This window comes from Pelodiscus sinensis, chromosome 3, assembly GCF_052426305.1.
Source record: "Pelodiscus sinensis isolate ZL-2025 chromosome 3, ASM5242630v1, whole genome shotgun sequence".
NCBI classification, from domain to species: domain Eukaryota; kingdom Metazoa; phylum Chordata; order Testudines; family Trionychidae; genus Pelodiscus; species Pelodiscus sinensis.
The window spans coordinates 82,239,665-82,257,032 of record NC_143054.1 but is presented as its reverse complement, the minus strand read 5'-3'; the positions used below and the strand labels follow the sequence as shown (position 1 = coordinate 82,257,032).

Here is a 17,368-nt window from a genome sequence, read left to right as displayed (position 1 = left end):
AACCTGGAGGATTACCAGCGGTGGCACCTGCGGCTCCTGGAGCAGCAGCTCCGCATCCAGGAGCACTGGGTCCAGGAGGGCCTGTGGCTGCGGCTGCAGCAGCAGAGCTTGGAGGTGCTGGAGGAGCAGAGCCATGCCCTCAGAGGTCACCTCCAGACCCTGGTGGACAGGCTTCTACCTCCTCCTGCTCCAGCCCCTGCGGCCGCCCCACCTCTCGCTCCTCCTCCCACCCCTGCTCCCTCTCCTGCTTCCTCCGCACCCCCCATCCCTACTGCCCCACCCTCCACACCCACTCCCCCCCAGCACCCCCGCACCCGCAGTGCTGTGAGATGGGAGAGCCAGCAGGACCCCCAAGCCTGAGCTTTCCCTTCCCTTCCTCCCCTTCCAGCTCCCTCCTCCCAGGTTTCCCCCTCCCCTCTCCCACTCTCACTCCTCCCTCCCCCACCCCAGTTATGTACAATAAAGAGATATTTTTGTTGGCAAAACAGGTGTGTTTATTTTACATTAGGAAGGGGGGTTAGGGAGGGGAAAGGGGAAGGAGGGGAGGGCGGAAGAAGGCCGCAGTGGGGTATGTAGAGAGAGTTCAGTCCTCCTCCACCTGGAAGTTCTCCCACTGGGCTTCCCAGATCCGGACGGCCCCCCCCCCCCCCCCCCGCTGGGCCTCCCAGACGGCAGTGTCAGCCGACGGTCAGGGCAGTGTGTGTGTGTATGTTTCCGAGAAAAGGTTTAACGTCCGTGCCTTTACTGCTAGGACCGGGGTCCCATCGCAGAGGGTGGCCAGCAGGCCAACAGACGCCCCGTTATATAGGAAGAGCTTATTACATCTTAGATTTCAGCTGCTAGAATTTCATAATTCCTTCGCAGCGGGCAGCCTTGAGGAAAGACTGAAAGATGCCCCAGTGGATCCTGTCACCTGGGAGTGACACAGATCCAAACGCCCAAGCTCTTCCTATAACTGTCCCTTTAGACCGGCTGAAGTTCTTTTAAATTGTGCTTGGTTCTGTTACAGCAACTGAAGGAGGCAGGTTAAAGCTTAAACAGTTACAGGTTTATTGAGGAAGCTTATAAATCATATGGTTGCAATGGCTATTGTTCTATTTCTTAACTATTAGCAAAATATAGGTCTTAAAATGGTTACAAAGAAGATAAAGATAGAAAAATAGAAATAATGGTACCAAGTAACAGCTTACTCTTGCTATGTGTACACTTAAGACAGAGGACCACATCCAGGTACCATTTTTACCCCCTTCTGTGCCTCTCGACTCCAGCATGTCAGGCCAGGGCCGGTCCCTCAATTCCTAGGAAAGACGAAAATACGAGGTGGGCGTCCCCATAGAACCTCGGGAGGTCAAACACCTAACCCGACCAGCAGGTAGAGGGTAGAATGACACTCAAAGTGAGTGTGTGCTGGGCCCATCTTTTATAATCATGAGGTCACGTATTTCTCTTTCTTATCTGTCATGCCAATTGATGCTGGTCTGTCTGCTGTGAGACCAGTTCTTACAAGGGAGTTGTGAACTTAATTTACACTTGTAAGAGAGAATTGAGATGATTAAATTTTGAAGTACTGGACATTGTTTTCTCAGTGGGAAATTCCTCTTCCTGGGACTGTGTGTGTTCGAATCAACATAGGTGCCAGCCGCAGCCTCGAGGCCAGCTTATTGACTTAGCTGCTCTCTATCCACATATCTGTGTTTCAGCTTCTCAGGATCAGATGAGCCAGCATAGACTATGCTGATATTATTGCTCCTTCTCTGCCCTGTGCTTCAGAGAGGCAAATAGGATGGATAATATGGAGGCAGGCTGTCTGGCCACAGGCAGCGGTACGGGGTTGCACGTACTGGCCAGCCATGCGCTCAGCGTCAGCCATCCATGCTGTCAGGAAAGCCTCCCCCCTTCACTCACATAAATTGTGCAGCACACAACATGCTGCCACCACAGGAGGGATATTGTGCTTGGCGAGGTCGAGGCATGTGAGCAGGCATCGAAATCGGGCTTTCAGGCATCTGAAGGCCCCCTCGACCATGATGCAGGCCCTGGTGAGCCTGTCATTGAAGGCCTGCCGGGAGGGGTAGAGGTGTCCCATGTAGGGCTTCATCAGCCAGGGCTGTAGGGGGTAAGCCGCATCCCCCACCAGGCAGATGGGCATGTCCACGTCCCCGACTCTGATGTGACAGTTGGAGAAGAAGGTCCCGGCCTGCAGCCTCTGGCACACAGAGGAGTTCTGGAACACCCTGGCATCGTGTGTCTTGCTGGACCAGCCCACATTAATGTCTGTGAAATGGCCCTGGTGGTCACACGCGGCCTGCAGGAGGATGGAGAAGTACCCCTTGCGGTTGATGTACTGGGAGGCCTGGTGTTCCGGGGCACAGATGGGGATGTGCGTCCCGTCGATGGCCCCCCCGCAGCTGGGGAAGCCGAGGGTGCCAAACCCCCAGATGACTGCGTTCTGGTCGGCGAGGCGGACCACCCTGCGGAACAGCACCCAGTTGATGGCCTTGACCACCTGCAGAGAGACACAGCAAACTGCAAATCACTGGGGTGCCTGGGTGGCTGGAGTGTTTGTTCCCTGGCACTGCCCTGCACCCCACTCTTGGAAGCAACCCCCGCAGGTGGCGTGTAGTACAGCCGGGACAGACCGAACCCTCCCGTGCGGGGCACTTTCACCTTCTCCCCCTCCCCCCCGTTTTCCCTGGGGCGGCCCATCCCCTCCTTGCAGCCCCCCTCTTCCCCGGCCCAGTGGCCAGTGGGTGCCGTACCTGCATGAGCACTGCTCCGACGGTGGATCTCCCCATGCCAAACTGGTTCCCGATGGATCGGTAGCTGTCCAGCATGGAGGGTTTCCACAGGGCAATGGCCATGTGCTTCTGGAGGGGGATGGCGGGCCTCATGCGAGTGTCCCGTCGCCGCAGAGCAGGGGCGAGCCACTCACAGAGTTCCAGTATGGTGTCCATCTTCATCCTGAAATTCTGGGTCCACTGTTGGTCTCCCCAGCACTCCAGGATGATGCGGTCCCACCAGTCGCTGCTGGTGTCCAGACGCCAGATGCAGCAGGTCACGCTGGCATCTGGATGCTGCTGCCACTCCTCCATGACCCCCAGGGAGGCCAGGGGGAGAGGCAGGGGGCTGACATGCACCAGATGGTGCAAGGCAGCCTCCATCCATTGCTGGCAGGCTTGCAGCAGCAAGTCCAAAAACTGGAACAGCATGCCCAGGGTGAGCTCTGGCTCCATGGTGCCAACTGCAGTGGTGTCCCCAATGGGAAGCACCGACACAGGCAGGTGGAGAGAAAAACGCTTTGCTGTCCCTCAGCGAGGTAGGCAAGCAAGTGGAAAAGCTGAGAACTGGCTGTCCGGGGGTCCCTTTAAGCACGAGCCTCAGATAGCCTCAGACAGCAGCCACACAAAGCAACTACTGACCTGATGCCCTACCGGAACTGGTTTCAGCTGCCCTTAAATGCGACCCAGCGTCCAATCAGTGTGGACATGCTAGTTCGAATGAGCAAAACACTAATTCAAATTAGTTTTTGGGTCTAGATGCACTAATTCAAATTAGCTTAGTTCAAATTAACTAATTCGAATTAAGTTAGTTCAAATTAGTTCTGTAGTGTAGACATACCCTAGGAAGCTACTTTAAAAAGGAAGATATTGCTTGTTATTTCATTTTTCATCAAAAGTTTTATCCCTAAAAATAACATAATCATAATCAGACAGAGGAACCAACTATGCATCCAAGTCTCTAAGATGACGGAGTCATTAGATGTTTTTCTTGGGATTCATTTACATGGCTTTAGTTTTTTGTCTGGCCAGAGTATCTCCATATCTGCTATGATGGGAACTTTTGTTATAGTTCCCATTAAGTGAAATGTCATCTTTTTGGGAAAATGGGATGGAGGCATCTCCAGACTTAACAGATGTTACTTAATTTTAATCATCGGGGAATTTGAGAAGCTTTTGAAAAACCTGAACAATATAAAGACTCAGGAAAACTGTGGTCATACTTCATAACTTCAATCCACAAAGTAATAACTTCAGATACTTTGAGGAATTAGCTTGTATACTGGAAGAGGAAAAACTGCCAAAGTATGATTAGTTTCTTGGCGTCTTCTCATCAAAATGTTACAAATGATAATTTGGGAATTTCATCAAGACAGTCTCATTTTAAAATCTGTCTGGTTGTGTAAGTGTCTCCAAACAAGGCAAACAGATCATGTAATTTACTCTGGGAAATATTAGTTTAGGAATATTGATGGGAACAGAAACAATGAAGGAACTATTTATATACTTTTTTTATGTGGCTTGTTCCTGGGACAAGAATTACATGGAGCAGATTCTCTTCTGCTGTTCTGGCCACAGATGCCCAGCTAAGAATTACAGTGTGCTAGGGGATCTCTCAACTAGCATAAAGCTGTCAGAGTCAGTTCCCAACTACTCACTAATCCAGGCATAGGAAGAGTGTTGGGGAAAGGACACTCTGCTTTGCCCTGCCAGTTCTCAGCTGGCATTTATTACTTTAGGGACCATCGCCAGTGGACATAAATTAGAATAAGGTTAAGCCAAAAAACAAGAAGTCTGTCCTTTTAAAAAGCATGAAGGTATACTGATGCCCTGACTACTTCCTACCGTGTCTGTCTAAGAGAGAATCTGTTCCAATATTTTGTAAAATAACTGAGAATTGCGTGTCCTCTTTTGTCTGAAACTATATCTAAGACACATCATCCTGGCTCAATTATGTGGGATTTGGTACTATTCTTGCCTTTACTAACCAAATTGTGGTCAATTTTACGGGTCAACCCACATTTCAAAAACAATGAGTAGTCCTATGGCACCTAAGAGTACAGCTAGACTGTGGGAGGTGAGGGTTCGGGAACGTCCAGGAAATGCAATTTTTTTTGCGGAAGAGCAAATGTGCACTTTTGGAAGCTGCTGTATTCCTAGTTCTATGAGGCAGAAGGGGGCTTCCGAAAGAGTGGGTTTTTCTGACATTTGGCCCAGTGTAGATGGGCCAAATGTCAGTAAAGCCTTTTCCAGGGAAAGAATTCGAAAAAGATATTTTGCGTACCTTTTTCCGACAAAAACTTGTAGTCAAGCCATACCTGTAAAAAGGACCACACTACCTCGAGAGTTTGTTTGCTACCATCACCCTATTTATTATACACCCCTTGTGTCTATGAGCCCCAAAATAGGCCCGTGTCTTGACATGAAGATCCCAGACTCACTCCACTTTTGCAGGTGACCCAGATTGTCCGTCTTGCCTACCCAGCTGTGCGACTTGCTTTGCTCCGGTGGACGGAGTAGGGGGGTTCGGGCCCTTCCTATCTCCGAACCCCGGCCCAGGACCCTAAGGCAGGGATTGCCTATCCCTGCTCAGCGGATGGGGTATTGCTCCTAAACCCACCCGCTCACGGGCTCTACGACCCTGCCCTGAGCCGCTTCCTACTCCGCCTCCCTAGCAGCAGGTCCACCCTGGCTTCCCCTGCTCACCATTCGGCCGTTCGAGTACCTCGCGGTCTCCTCCCTCTCCTGGCTGGTGAGCCTTCTTTTTAAACTTCGCGCCGGTGGGGCTCCCCACATCATCGCACCTGCGACCCGGGTCACCCCCCCTTGACGTCATCCGCCCGTGCCACTCTAGCCCTTCCTCCCGGGGCTTTCCCTGCCGACGTTCCGTGCTCCCCACGTCCCTCGGGGCCGGCCCCGTTGTCGGATCCCAGGTCCCCGCGATAGGCCTGCTCCCCCCCAGGGTCTCGCGAGCCCCTCGCCCTGGTCCTCCTGAGTGCGGGGTGGGAGCGCCCCGTCACAGTACCTTTAGGCTATGTCTACACTGCCAGCTTTTGCCTGAATGAAGTGCTGATTAGCATTTTGTCATGGTTCATTTACATAATCTCTTAGCGGTTTTGCACAAAAAGGAAACGTCCACACTGCTTGTTTTTGCACAAAAACGGCTCAAATAGATTATGCAAATGAAGCAAACAGAATGCTAATCAGTGCTCCATTTGCATACTCTCTGCCGGCAAAAACCGGCAGTGTAGACAAAGCCTTAGAGGTTAACAAAGATGCCCCAGGACTACTCGTTTTTAAAGTTACAGATTAACACCGTTACCCCTCTGAGACTTTTGGCCACATTTCAAACAATTTTTGTTTCATATATTTTGGTTATTTATTTACTTAAAGAAACTGACATTTGATCCTGAAAATTCAAGGCTACATGGAATAAAAACAGCCTGGATGTTAGAATAACATGTCATTAAGAAACCTGGCACAAAACCCCCACCACAAGCAGGAGAAGCCAAGAACTGAATGCATTTGTAGACAACTCTGTCTTTTCTCTCCTGGAAGTGATAGAGTAGAACTTCAGCTGTGGATATCAGCTTAGCTCTGTTCATTTCAATGGAAATCAGTTGAGCCATTCCAGTTTACACCATCAGAGGATCTAATCTGATTCCTACAGCACGCCTTTGAGACATTCTATTGTATAAGGGAACTTGCACTGCTGTTTCCTGGATTGTACCTTCCTGTGGTTAAATAGAGCATTTTAATTCCCAAAGTATTTGATCTAGCACATTTCAAAAGCAATATGTTACTTTTAACATTCTGAAATAAAATAGAGGAGACAAGTTCACAGGAAATAGAACAATGCCTGGATACTCTGGAAAGAATGCAAGTTCCTTATTTATAATTTATGTACAGATGCATGCAAGTGTGTCCGAGCTAGGCTGCATGAAGAAAGTCCATATATTGTTATGATTCATATAGTGCCATATATATGCATGATGCTTTATAGGTGAAAATAAAATGACCAGGTGCTGAGTATCTCCTGCATGGTATCACATGCCCTCAGCTCCTACTGACCTCAGTGGGACTTCAGAGCACTCAGGACCAAATAGGATCTGCCCTGAGGTTATGTGAATAACTACTATTTACAAATTACAGCATGTGTTTATAGGCTTTTAATAAGTATTGACTAACCCCTGATCAATATTTTTATATGTAATTCTAGTTTTGCAGACTCCTGCCACAGAAAAGGTGGAGTAGTGCGCTGTGTCTGTAAAGAAAACTATGTGGGACCCAACTGTGAAAGGTAAGCAGACTAGCAGTATGGATGACTCATCAAGTTTGCCAATATTCTGAAGCCATTAAAAGAGGTTTCACACTCTGGGGAGAATTTTTCTGTGCTTGACATTCAGTGGATTATATTATGTCTTTCTGCCTAAGGGTCTGATCCTGCAATGAAATCAGCAGAGATTTACTAATGACTTCAATGGGTGCAAGAGCAAGACCTGCATTTTGTATTTTTTTGTTTATTTGTTGAATTTTATCTTCATAAAACCAGCTTCTTAAAAGGAACAGAATTGTAACATGTTGGGTACAATTAACAGTTGCATTTAAAATTAGCTGTATGCCTCCTATAATTCCTGTCCTAAAAATATGATAATTCTAGCAATTAATTATATTTTTTTAGAACCAGAGAGGAAATCAGAATCTTTGAACAAATTATTAACTAGCAAATATATATTTCTAATTTAAATTAGTTCATTTCAAGTGATGCAGCTAAATAAAAAGTGAACTGAGCAACCTTGTTCCAGCTTTTTTTTCAGACTGTATATATGTCCCCAAACAATTTCTGCTACTATATATCAAGAATTATAATGCATATAAACAAATGGAGCTATATCATACAATGAAGTATAATATTGTGAAGGAACAGTTTAATGACCTTACTCACAATGAATGTGTGACAACGGTGTCTGATGTTCCATTGAAGTTAATGGAGACACCTGTGCACTGCCACTTGTGTAAGGGCATTGGGACATAAGCTAAAATTACTGTCATTTACAATTGGGATGAGTAGCACAGAATATGGAAGCCTCATCTAGCTCCCCACCCCATATTTTGTAACTAAGAAGATCTATGGTGCCACAGAGAATTCACTCCATTATCTTCAATGGGAGATTGTGTGTAATTAGTGCACACATAACTATGAATTGGGGAGGAGGGGCAGGAAATGGATGCCAAATATCCAAAGGGGAGAGGAGTTTGTAAGGACAAGAAAAAGACTGGAATCTCATTACAAAGTAAAAGCTACCTTAGCTCCTAAACAAAATTAACTATTGTAAATGCAAGTCACTCAAAGTTTCAATATGCTATCTTTTGAGCCTTTAAAGTGGTCATAGAGTCAATTTTACAAGTAAAGCTACTGCAGATGGAGAGCATAAAAATAAAATAAACTTTTTTCCAGTCAGCAGGCTATATCCTGTTATGTTTCTGGAATGTCATATACACAAACACAGACAATTAAATGCTCAGTGAGATTTCTCATTGGTTATTAAAATGTCACATTAGACTACAAATGAAAAAGTACTATAAAAAAAGTAGTAGACATATTTCTATTTCAGAGTGGCAGAAAAGGATAATGTCAATGTATTTTATCTGTTTTGTAATAGCCACTAGCCAGCTTTTTATGTATAGAGGAAAAAGATAGGGCAGGCAAAGGAGATGAAGGAAAGAAGAAAGCAGTCAATCTAAGACAGTGAGGGCAAGTTGGTTAAGTGATTATTACTGGATTTTTTTCTCACCTCTTAAATCCAGTCAATGTCAGAAGTAATTAAAACTCTGCCTTCTGATGGCTGTATATGGGGCCTAGATTAAATGAGTTTGTGGTCATTGTCCTCCTCTTAGAGCACCTTCTCCTGAGCATTAACTAGTATTCTTCATTGATAATCTCAGTGATTCAGTTGGCATTCAGAATGTGCTCTCTCCCCAGTAGCTTTTGGAGGAGTGCCCCCACCACATGGCCCTAGGAGTGAAGGAATCCGTTACTCGCTCTCCCTTAGTGACTCCAGGACCAGAGGAGTTCTGTGTCTCCACCTATTATTTGGGGATCCCAAATCCTGTTTCTGCCTCTTGTGCATACTCCTACTCTCTCTAGAGACTACGTCTATACTGCAACACTATTTCAAAATAACTAGCGCTATTCTGAAATAACTTGGTCCGCATCTATACAGCAGGCAGTTATTTCAAAATAGTGTCAAAATAATGTCAAGCTATTGTTGCTCAATTTCCGTAGCTTAAGTTAAGCCCTGCAGGGTAGAAACACCCTCTCATAGGAGATCCTTCATGCTGATGAGGGATACATCTCCAGGGCAGAGTTATTCTGTTTGAACTCTGTAGGCTGTGCAGACATGAAGACCAATAAAGGTTGACAATCTGGCACTTTACAGTTTTTTATTCTAAATTACCACAAAATTACATGTAAATGTCATGCCTGCCCTTGAGATGGTGTACAGTAGTGACAGAGCACAAAGATTTCCATTGCCCTTATGTGAGGCCCCCGTTACAGCCCCTGTGCTCTAAGGTGCACAACGGCTAATCCCTGCCTATTTTCCTGCTCTCTTGGGACTGCCCAGAATCTCCAAAGGGATGAGATAGAATCAGGCCATGTTCCACCCCTCTGTACAGGCCTAAGGAATGTGACTGGTACTTCAGGGTAATAAGCTGCAGGATATCCAGGGATGTAACAGCATGTGTGCTCCTGCAGCACACTGGGAGGCAAGCTGCCTCATTTCTCTGGCTTCTGTGTAAGAGGTTTTTGTGTTCTGCTTGGGAGGCTTGGCACAGAACTGCCTGACTTATTCTTCAGTTGCCAAAATGTAGTTTTGGGAAACCAGGGAGGATTTTGCTAGGAATTGTGAAAATGACCTCTCAGTCCCCACATGTAAAGTTGTGAGTGAGTGAAATCCTTTGGTTCGTTGCTTTAAAAAAATGTGTTAAGGCAGTAACAAATGAAATCCATTTTTTGTTATGTTCTAATTATTACAAGTTTCTCTGTAGAAAATGTGCCTTGGCAGCCATGGTAGACAGAGAGGAAAGGTTCCATTGGCGCTGTCAGTAGATGAGAAGTTAACATCTTATCTGCCAATAATCACAGGAAATAAAAATGCCTGGCGAGTAAAAAAGAAAGACTTTAACTTCATTATTTCAACAATGAAAGGTTGAAAAATCACATGTAAATGAAAATATTTTTAGTTATTAGTGAAGAGTCATTTATCGGAATGTGGAAGAAATGGAGAGAGCCTTTTCTGTAGGGCTTTTCTTGGGACATAAAGTAAGGAGGTGGTGCAGTGTGTTTCTGCCCAAGTTTCGTTGCTTTTCTCATTCAGTGCCAACCATTCAGAGGAGTTGAATGCAATCCACATCTGTGTTATGTGGCATGGGGAAGTGAAAGTGAGACTTGCGTATTTTCAACTCTGAAAGTTTCTGTCTGGTTTAGACAGCTACTCCTGCTGATAAGCTATGGCTAATAGAAATGAGGCAGACTAGACTTTAAAAAAACAGCAGTTACCTTTTAACATGCCCACAGACACACCTGTGGGGATGAGACTGCATACCTTACACATTTCTGTCATGTGCAAAGCTGAACTTCAACTGAAAGATATATTTCAAAGAAGAAAAACTGAGCACCTCAACTTCATTATCGCAAACATCCCGTGGGCTAGATGTCTCAAGGGCTTGGTAATGGCATACAAGGTCTTTTACCTGGAGGCCATTAATTCAAATTTAGCTCAGATAAGCAGTGCCCGAGTGTTATTTCCATTGGAGTATTATTCATTGTTTTTTATGAAATGATTTGATAGTCACAAAATAGTTGGTGACTAGATGAAAAACGTCTAAATAGATCATGGGTGGGCAATAAGCAGCCTGAAGGTCAGCTGTAGTTCACTAGGGTTAGCTCCAGGCAGAACACCGGCTGTCTACACTGGCCGCTTGAATTTGCGCACGAGCACTGACTTTGTAATGTACAAAATCAGTGCTTCTTGCGCAAATACTTTCCCGCTCCCGCTCGGGAAAAAGCCCTCTTGTGCAAGAATACTTGTTCAAGAGGGCCAGTGTAGACAGGGAAGAATTGTTTTGCGCAAAAAAGACCCGATGGCTAAAATGGCGATCGGGGATTTCTTGCGCAAAATTGCGTCTAGACTGGCCACGGATGCTTTTGCACAAAAGCACTTTTTGCGCAAAAGCATCCTTGCCAATCTAGACGCTCCTTTGCAGAAATACTTTTAACGGAAAAACTTTTCCGTTAAAAGTATTTCCGCAAAATCATGCCAGTCTAGACGAAGCCCAGATGTTTTATTTACTGAGCATCCACAGGTACAGCTGCTTGCAATTCCCATTAGCCATGGTTCTCAATTACCAGCTGTGCTAGCTGTGGGAAGCATGAGCTGCTTGGTCATGATTTTTTAGATGATTTTTTTTTTTTTTGAAAAAATGTGAAAATACAAAAAAAAATCAGAGAGATCTATTAAGGGTCAGAAAAGTGAGATGAAATGTTTCCTGTTCATATTTCAAATGTCAGAATGTTGTTGACATTTGAGAAATGTTGACTAGCTCCTCTAGTTGGTAGTAGCTGAGGGTGTGAAAAGCCTTTAAAAGATTTTCTACATTACTAGATAGTGGAATTCCTATCTTTACCAATGGAATGCCTGTGCTCCACTAAGCACATTGAACTGAAAGGGTAATGACATGGCAAAATTCCCTTAGGAAACAGTTATGAACACTCTTGATGCACAGAAATGGCACAAGTGAAATACTGTATGTAACTCCTAGAGTGGAACACAAACTTTTCACTCCAAACTTGGGTCCATGTGTGTGAGATACTGTGGGTCTAATTCTTCTCTGACGCCAGTGTAAAGTAGGAGTATCTCCATGGAAAACAGTGGAGCTACACTGATCATAATGACAGAAGAATCAGGCTGTATATTCTTATAACCAAACTCTAATTGCTGGCATGGTGACATATAACCATGGAGCATAGCTTTATTATTTATCTCTGGGTCACAAAATGACAAACCATTTTTCTTATTATCAGATTATTCTGTTCGTTCATGTCCATGGACATGCACTTTACTGCAAAAGGCAATTAATTCAGGCAGCCAAATAATTTAAAGTCAAGTTGAATTATATAGAAATACTTTTCATTTTCTTGATTGTGGGAGTTTAGGATGTGAATATAGTCAATGGACTGATGAGGAAGCTCAAGCGAATCAGAACGACTTTCTTCTTTCACACACAAAAAAATGTAGAGAGAGGCCAAAACCAGAACTATCTACTCAGATCTTCCAAGTTTTTAGCATATTGATCAAATAAAACGTGGATTTGACTAACATGTATTTTAGATTTTATTGAAATCTGACTGTGGTATTGCAAAACTCCAAGTACCCCATCTCAGAGATTAGCAAATGCCAAACTATTTTACAGAGGCTCTTTTTGCTATGAACTTAGATATGAGATAAAATTGACTTTGAATCTGGACTTCCCCTGTTGTTTTTGCCACATGAAAGCTGATCTTCTCTGCTAGTCTAATATATTACACAAGTTAGTTTATGAAGTTCAAAATAAACACCAGAACTTCTGAGTGACTTTCTTCCAAAATAGTTTTGTGATGCATTCAAAAATCACTCTGCATCAAAAGATTTTCACTGCTAAAGAAAGACACACAAAAATGAACTGATGTAATCAAGACCTAGACGTGTTCTGGATGCAGTACATGTTACTCAATACCACAGAGCTATAAATCCCTTGATCGGTTTAGATTTAGATTATGAAACAATGTCTGCCAAAATTTAAGTTTTGTTCCCTAGTAGTTGCAGAATGTCAGCATGAATTTTTGGTGGCCTGATAAGGACAGAAAAATGACACTGTGGTGGGGAATGTCATTGTTATTAATCATCTTTGGGCTTGGATTTCTTCTCAGGTGTGCTCCAGGTTACTATGGAAACCCTATGCTGATTGGGAGCACTTGTAAAAAATGTGACTGCAGTGGAAACTCAGATCCCAACCTAATCTTTGAGGATTGTGATGAAGTGACAGGCCAGTGCCGCAACTGCTTACGGAATACCACAGGGTTCAAGTGTGAACAGTGTGCTCCTGGCTATTATGGAGATGCCAAAATAGCTAAAAACTGTACAGGTATTGTATCATGTGAGTCATATATGTTATTGTGTAGTTAAAGTATAGTACAGTACAGCTATAGTGCTTCACTCCTGTCTCATTGCTAATTTCATCCACTAAAAAGATCAGCAATTCTATAAATGTCATTAAATTCTATTAAAATGTCATTGTAGGTTTCAGAGTTACATGTCAAATGAGATTAATGAGCATGTAGTTAATTTATACTTGTCAAATCTTTGATTCAAGCTATTTGTACACTGAGGGTGTGTCTAGACTACTGAGTTTTTTTGAAAAAAGTAGCCTTTTTTTTAAAAAAAAAAAAAAACATCACCTGCACCTAGACTGCCAGTCACATTATTTTGAAATTAAATCAAAAGAACGTGGCAGTTTTTTCAATATTGGTAAACCTACTTTTACCAGGAAGAACATCTTTTTTCAAAAGAGCTCTTTCCAAAAAAGGCGTTCTTGAACGCAAACAGGGCTTTTTCGAAAGAGAGTGTCCAGATTGCCTGGGTGTTCTCTTTCAAAAAAGCGGATCGCTTTTTTGAAACCCTTGTGGCTGTCTAGACAATCTCTTTTGAAAGAGGCTTGTAGTCTAGACGTACCCTTGAGGAAGACAATTCTCTGATTACATTTAGGTTTTCTTTACAACTATAAGGGCTAGTAATCGCTTAAATTTTGCAGAATATGAATAGATTATATAAGCTACATGGATGTATCAAGAAAAGGACGGGTGCTTGAGACCTCTGGTGTAACATATATAGACAGATGAACACTGTAAAAATACAGATTACAGTACTACATATCAAACTATCGCTCATTGCTCACTGTAACTTTTGTCACTGTAGTATAGTCTTAGTTATAGTTATTTTCACCTAAGTGGCTAGTCATAATTCAGGGCTTTCTAAATTGTTCAAGCCAGGAGTGGAAATTGAGAATTTATTTTGGTGTTTTCTTTAGTGCAATCTTGTTTATTTACAAGGAATACACAAAGTCCTGCTTCTTCCAATGGAGGAAGAAGCAAAAAGATTAAAAATGGAGTCGATTCTTAACACACAGGCCCAAGCTGACACAGAATTTCTTTCATGGCTTCTCCAAGAGCACCACCGCATGATTATAGACTGCTGTTTAGCTTTCTTGTTCTACCTCGGAGTCTCTCTCCTTCTTGTTTGCACCCCTACTTGTCTTGTCCACACCCAATCACTCACCAATCCACCCACTTGGTCAGAATATAGCCAGTGGAACCCTCTCCACACTTCTGGCTAGACCCCCCTGGCTCCTTTTAAGTGTTAATCCTTAACTATTTCTTACAGGTATCTTGACAGAAGGGTGCATTAAACTCAATCAATAAAAAGGTTTTACCCAACTCACAACAATAGAAACTCATTGCTGCTAAATACATTTCATTTATACTAGACAAGTAACTCAACATGTATGCATTTGTTGTGCACCACACTTAAGACCCAAGTATAATTACATTTCTTCTCTGTTCGACAGAGGTTGGAAGTCTCATGGATGTGACCCTCTCAGCCTATAAGAAAGTGGCCAACTAGTTGTTACACTGATTCTGAACAATGTTTGTAATAGCAGCCAGTGTACTGAAGTCTTGGAATAGGCTTCTGTTATGAAACTAAAAAAAAAAAAATAGTCTGGTAGCACTTTAAAGACTAAATCTTTAAAGACTAAGATTATTTATTGTTTTTAAGTTTTTCCTGTTACAGACTAACTCAGCTACCCCTCTGAAGGTTGTGAAACTAGTTATACACATGACTATCTTATGTAAATACCATGTTGTTCTTACTTTTAGCCTCACCTCCCATTCCTATGTCTTCCTACAGTTGGTTAAACTCACCTGTTGTGTCTTTAAAATTAGACTGTATACTCTTTCTACTGGGAAACATGCCTTTTTATGTCTATCTTGCACCATGCACAATGGGGCCACATAAAATTGATGCCGCTATCATTAAACAGCCAGTAACTGTTTCTGTGACAATAGGATTCTTTTTAGTGGACTGGCTACATTCCAACTCATGTGCCTACCAAGATTTCCCCTGCATATTCAGACTGATAATTTATTCTTCAGTTTACACTCTAAGCACTATTGTGTAACCTTCTTGGTTCAAGAGAAGCTACAATGTTTCCATACCTCAGATGAAAGCAAGTTTGGTGTTAGGTACCATGATTAGCACAAGCCAGAAAAAGGTGACAATTTGGAAGGAGGAGAAATGTCCCAAATGTGGATGACAATTTTTTTTTAAAAACAATCGGAATTTTGTGGGAGGATAATTTGTATAAAAGTCATTTCAAGAAAATCAAAATGGAATTTTGAAGCTTGCTGCCAGCTGCCCTCCTCCCTGGGCAGTGGCCTCCTGGGGTTGTCTGGTCCTTCCTTACCCAAACTACAGTCTCCCTTTGCTGCCCAGGGAGTCAAGAGAGCTAAGTGTTGGCAGGAAATCAAACAAACAAGCAGACAGGCCTGGTTTCCATCCAAAGTTCTGATGGAATTATACATTCCTGCAGAACATTTCAGCTATGTAGAATCAGTGTTTTCCAAAGGAGAAGAGTTGTATCAGGACATTTTTGATCAGCTCTAAAAATGACAATTCTGGAGGGAGGGTGAAATTCACCCTTTTGTGGAGAGGTTATAACAAGCCTGAACTTTATTTAAATATTTAAAGTGTTAAAATGGGGCTTAAACAGGATTTCATGAGGTGCAGACCTTCTGCTAGCCTTCTGCACATAAATGATTTGAATGCAGAGTCTGTCCAGTGTAAATCAGTTAGGTTTTCTACTAAATGGTTCATCCTGTGAGACAAGTTCTTCTTGCAGTATTTGAGGCTTCTTTAAGACTAAGAAGAAAATTAAGAATGGTGCACTATTTTCCCCCAAATCTCAAGAAAAATTCAGATTCCTTTTGTGTAAAGTTTGAGTCACATCTTATTTATTCTGAATCTGTTTAATGTATTGTGACAAGGTCAGGCGATAGGACTACTACAGAGTGGGAAAAAGGCCGTCCAAAAAGAGTAAAAGTCCTGCTAAGTAAGGGTAGAGGGCTGCAGGGCAATTAGGAGTAGCTGGCCGGGAGCTGGTCCAGACAGATTGGGGCCAGCTGACTCCATTTCAGGCCTGCTGGAGTCCTTTAAAAGCCAGCCCAGTTAGAAGGTGGGAGGGAGAATAGAATAGAATAGAATAGAAAACAAGAGTATGAGACTAAGAGATAGCAATTCTAGAGCTAGAAACAACAGGGGAAGGATGGCTGGGCTGGGCTGGGCTGGGCTGGGCTTGGCTCGGCTCGACTCGACTCTGCTCCCTGTCCTAGAAACCAGCTGCAAGTCTCAAACCCCTGGCAAAGGGGGAAGGTTGCTGCCCAAACACTGACCATGGAAAGAGGGGCCCTTGCCTCAGCATATTCTAGGTTACAAACATTCACCTTACAGCTGAATAAATCCTGATTTTGGAATGTTCCTTTTGGAGAGATTTACAGCTCTAATTTTATCTTAACTGCTGTTAAAAATTGTAATATGACATATTTCACTAACAGGAGTATGCTGCCTGAAAGAAGGGCTGTACAAACATTTAGACAGGCAATCCATAAATGGTTTATATGCTGCATATAAACTCTTACTTAAATTAATCTGAAAATTACTGCTCCAAATCAAAATACTCATATTATATTCCTTGGAGTCTGCAAGGTGGGTTGGATTTTTATTTGTAAGCTTTAGGGGAAAATATTGCGTATGAAAAAGGACATATAACTTACTTGAAATGGAAAAAATATGAAAGAAAATAGGCAGTTGAATAAACTTAGAGCACACATGCATGACATATACATAAATCACTACAAATCATTCATAGAAAAAAAATTAGAGACATTATAGAAAAGAGAAATACACAGAAAATTGTGAGACAGAATGTGTGAATCAGTAGAGAGAGGCAATAGCAACATGGTGTATCCATGCAAGATAGTGTTTTTGATATAAAAGGAAAAAGTCTGCCGTAATCTATAAATGTTTTCATCTGCTTTTCAACACATCCATTAGCCATGTGTCATTATCCACTGCAAAGCAGTAAACACATTGTCCTCAGAGATTGTTAGTAGTTGAATTTTTAGATATATGAGCTGAAAGGTTTGATGCTCATTAACAATGCAACATTTACTGAATAACTGGATGAAAAGTAACCAACCAATGGTGCTTTTGAAATTAATTTGTTACAACTATTTGAGTCACAAATTAAGTTTGAGCTAAAAAGAAATTGCAGATTTGTTTCTGGATCACTAATCTACACTCTACTGTTTTATTACATGATGGACTGCTAAGTAATCTTCTGAATAGTCTTGATCCCGTGACAGAAGTAGAGAAGACATTGATCCTTGAGATACCATTATTTTATTATAGAGAGGGTTGCTGTTACATGATAGATCT

At 42.9% G+C, this 17,368-nt stretch overlaps 1 protein-coding gene across 1 annotated transcript in view; it reads left to right on the top strand.

Moving 5' to 3' along the window:
* The window catches only part of LAMA4 (laminin subunit alpha 4), a 141,320-nt gene that overhangs the window by 49,492 nt on the left and 74,460 nt on the right, over positions 1-17,368 (top strand). Inside the window, exons 4-5 of the mRNA XM_006123223.5 lie at positions 6,997-7,077; positions 12,748-12,962. Coding sequence (XP_006123285.3) covers positions 6,997-7,077; positions 12,748-12,962 — 296 coding nt within the window. The remainder of the gene's footprint in view (positions 1-6,996; positions 7,078-12,747; positions 12,963-17,368) is intronic.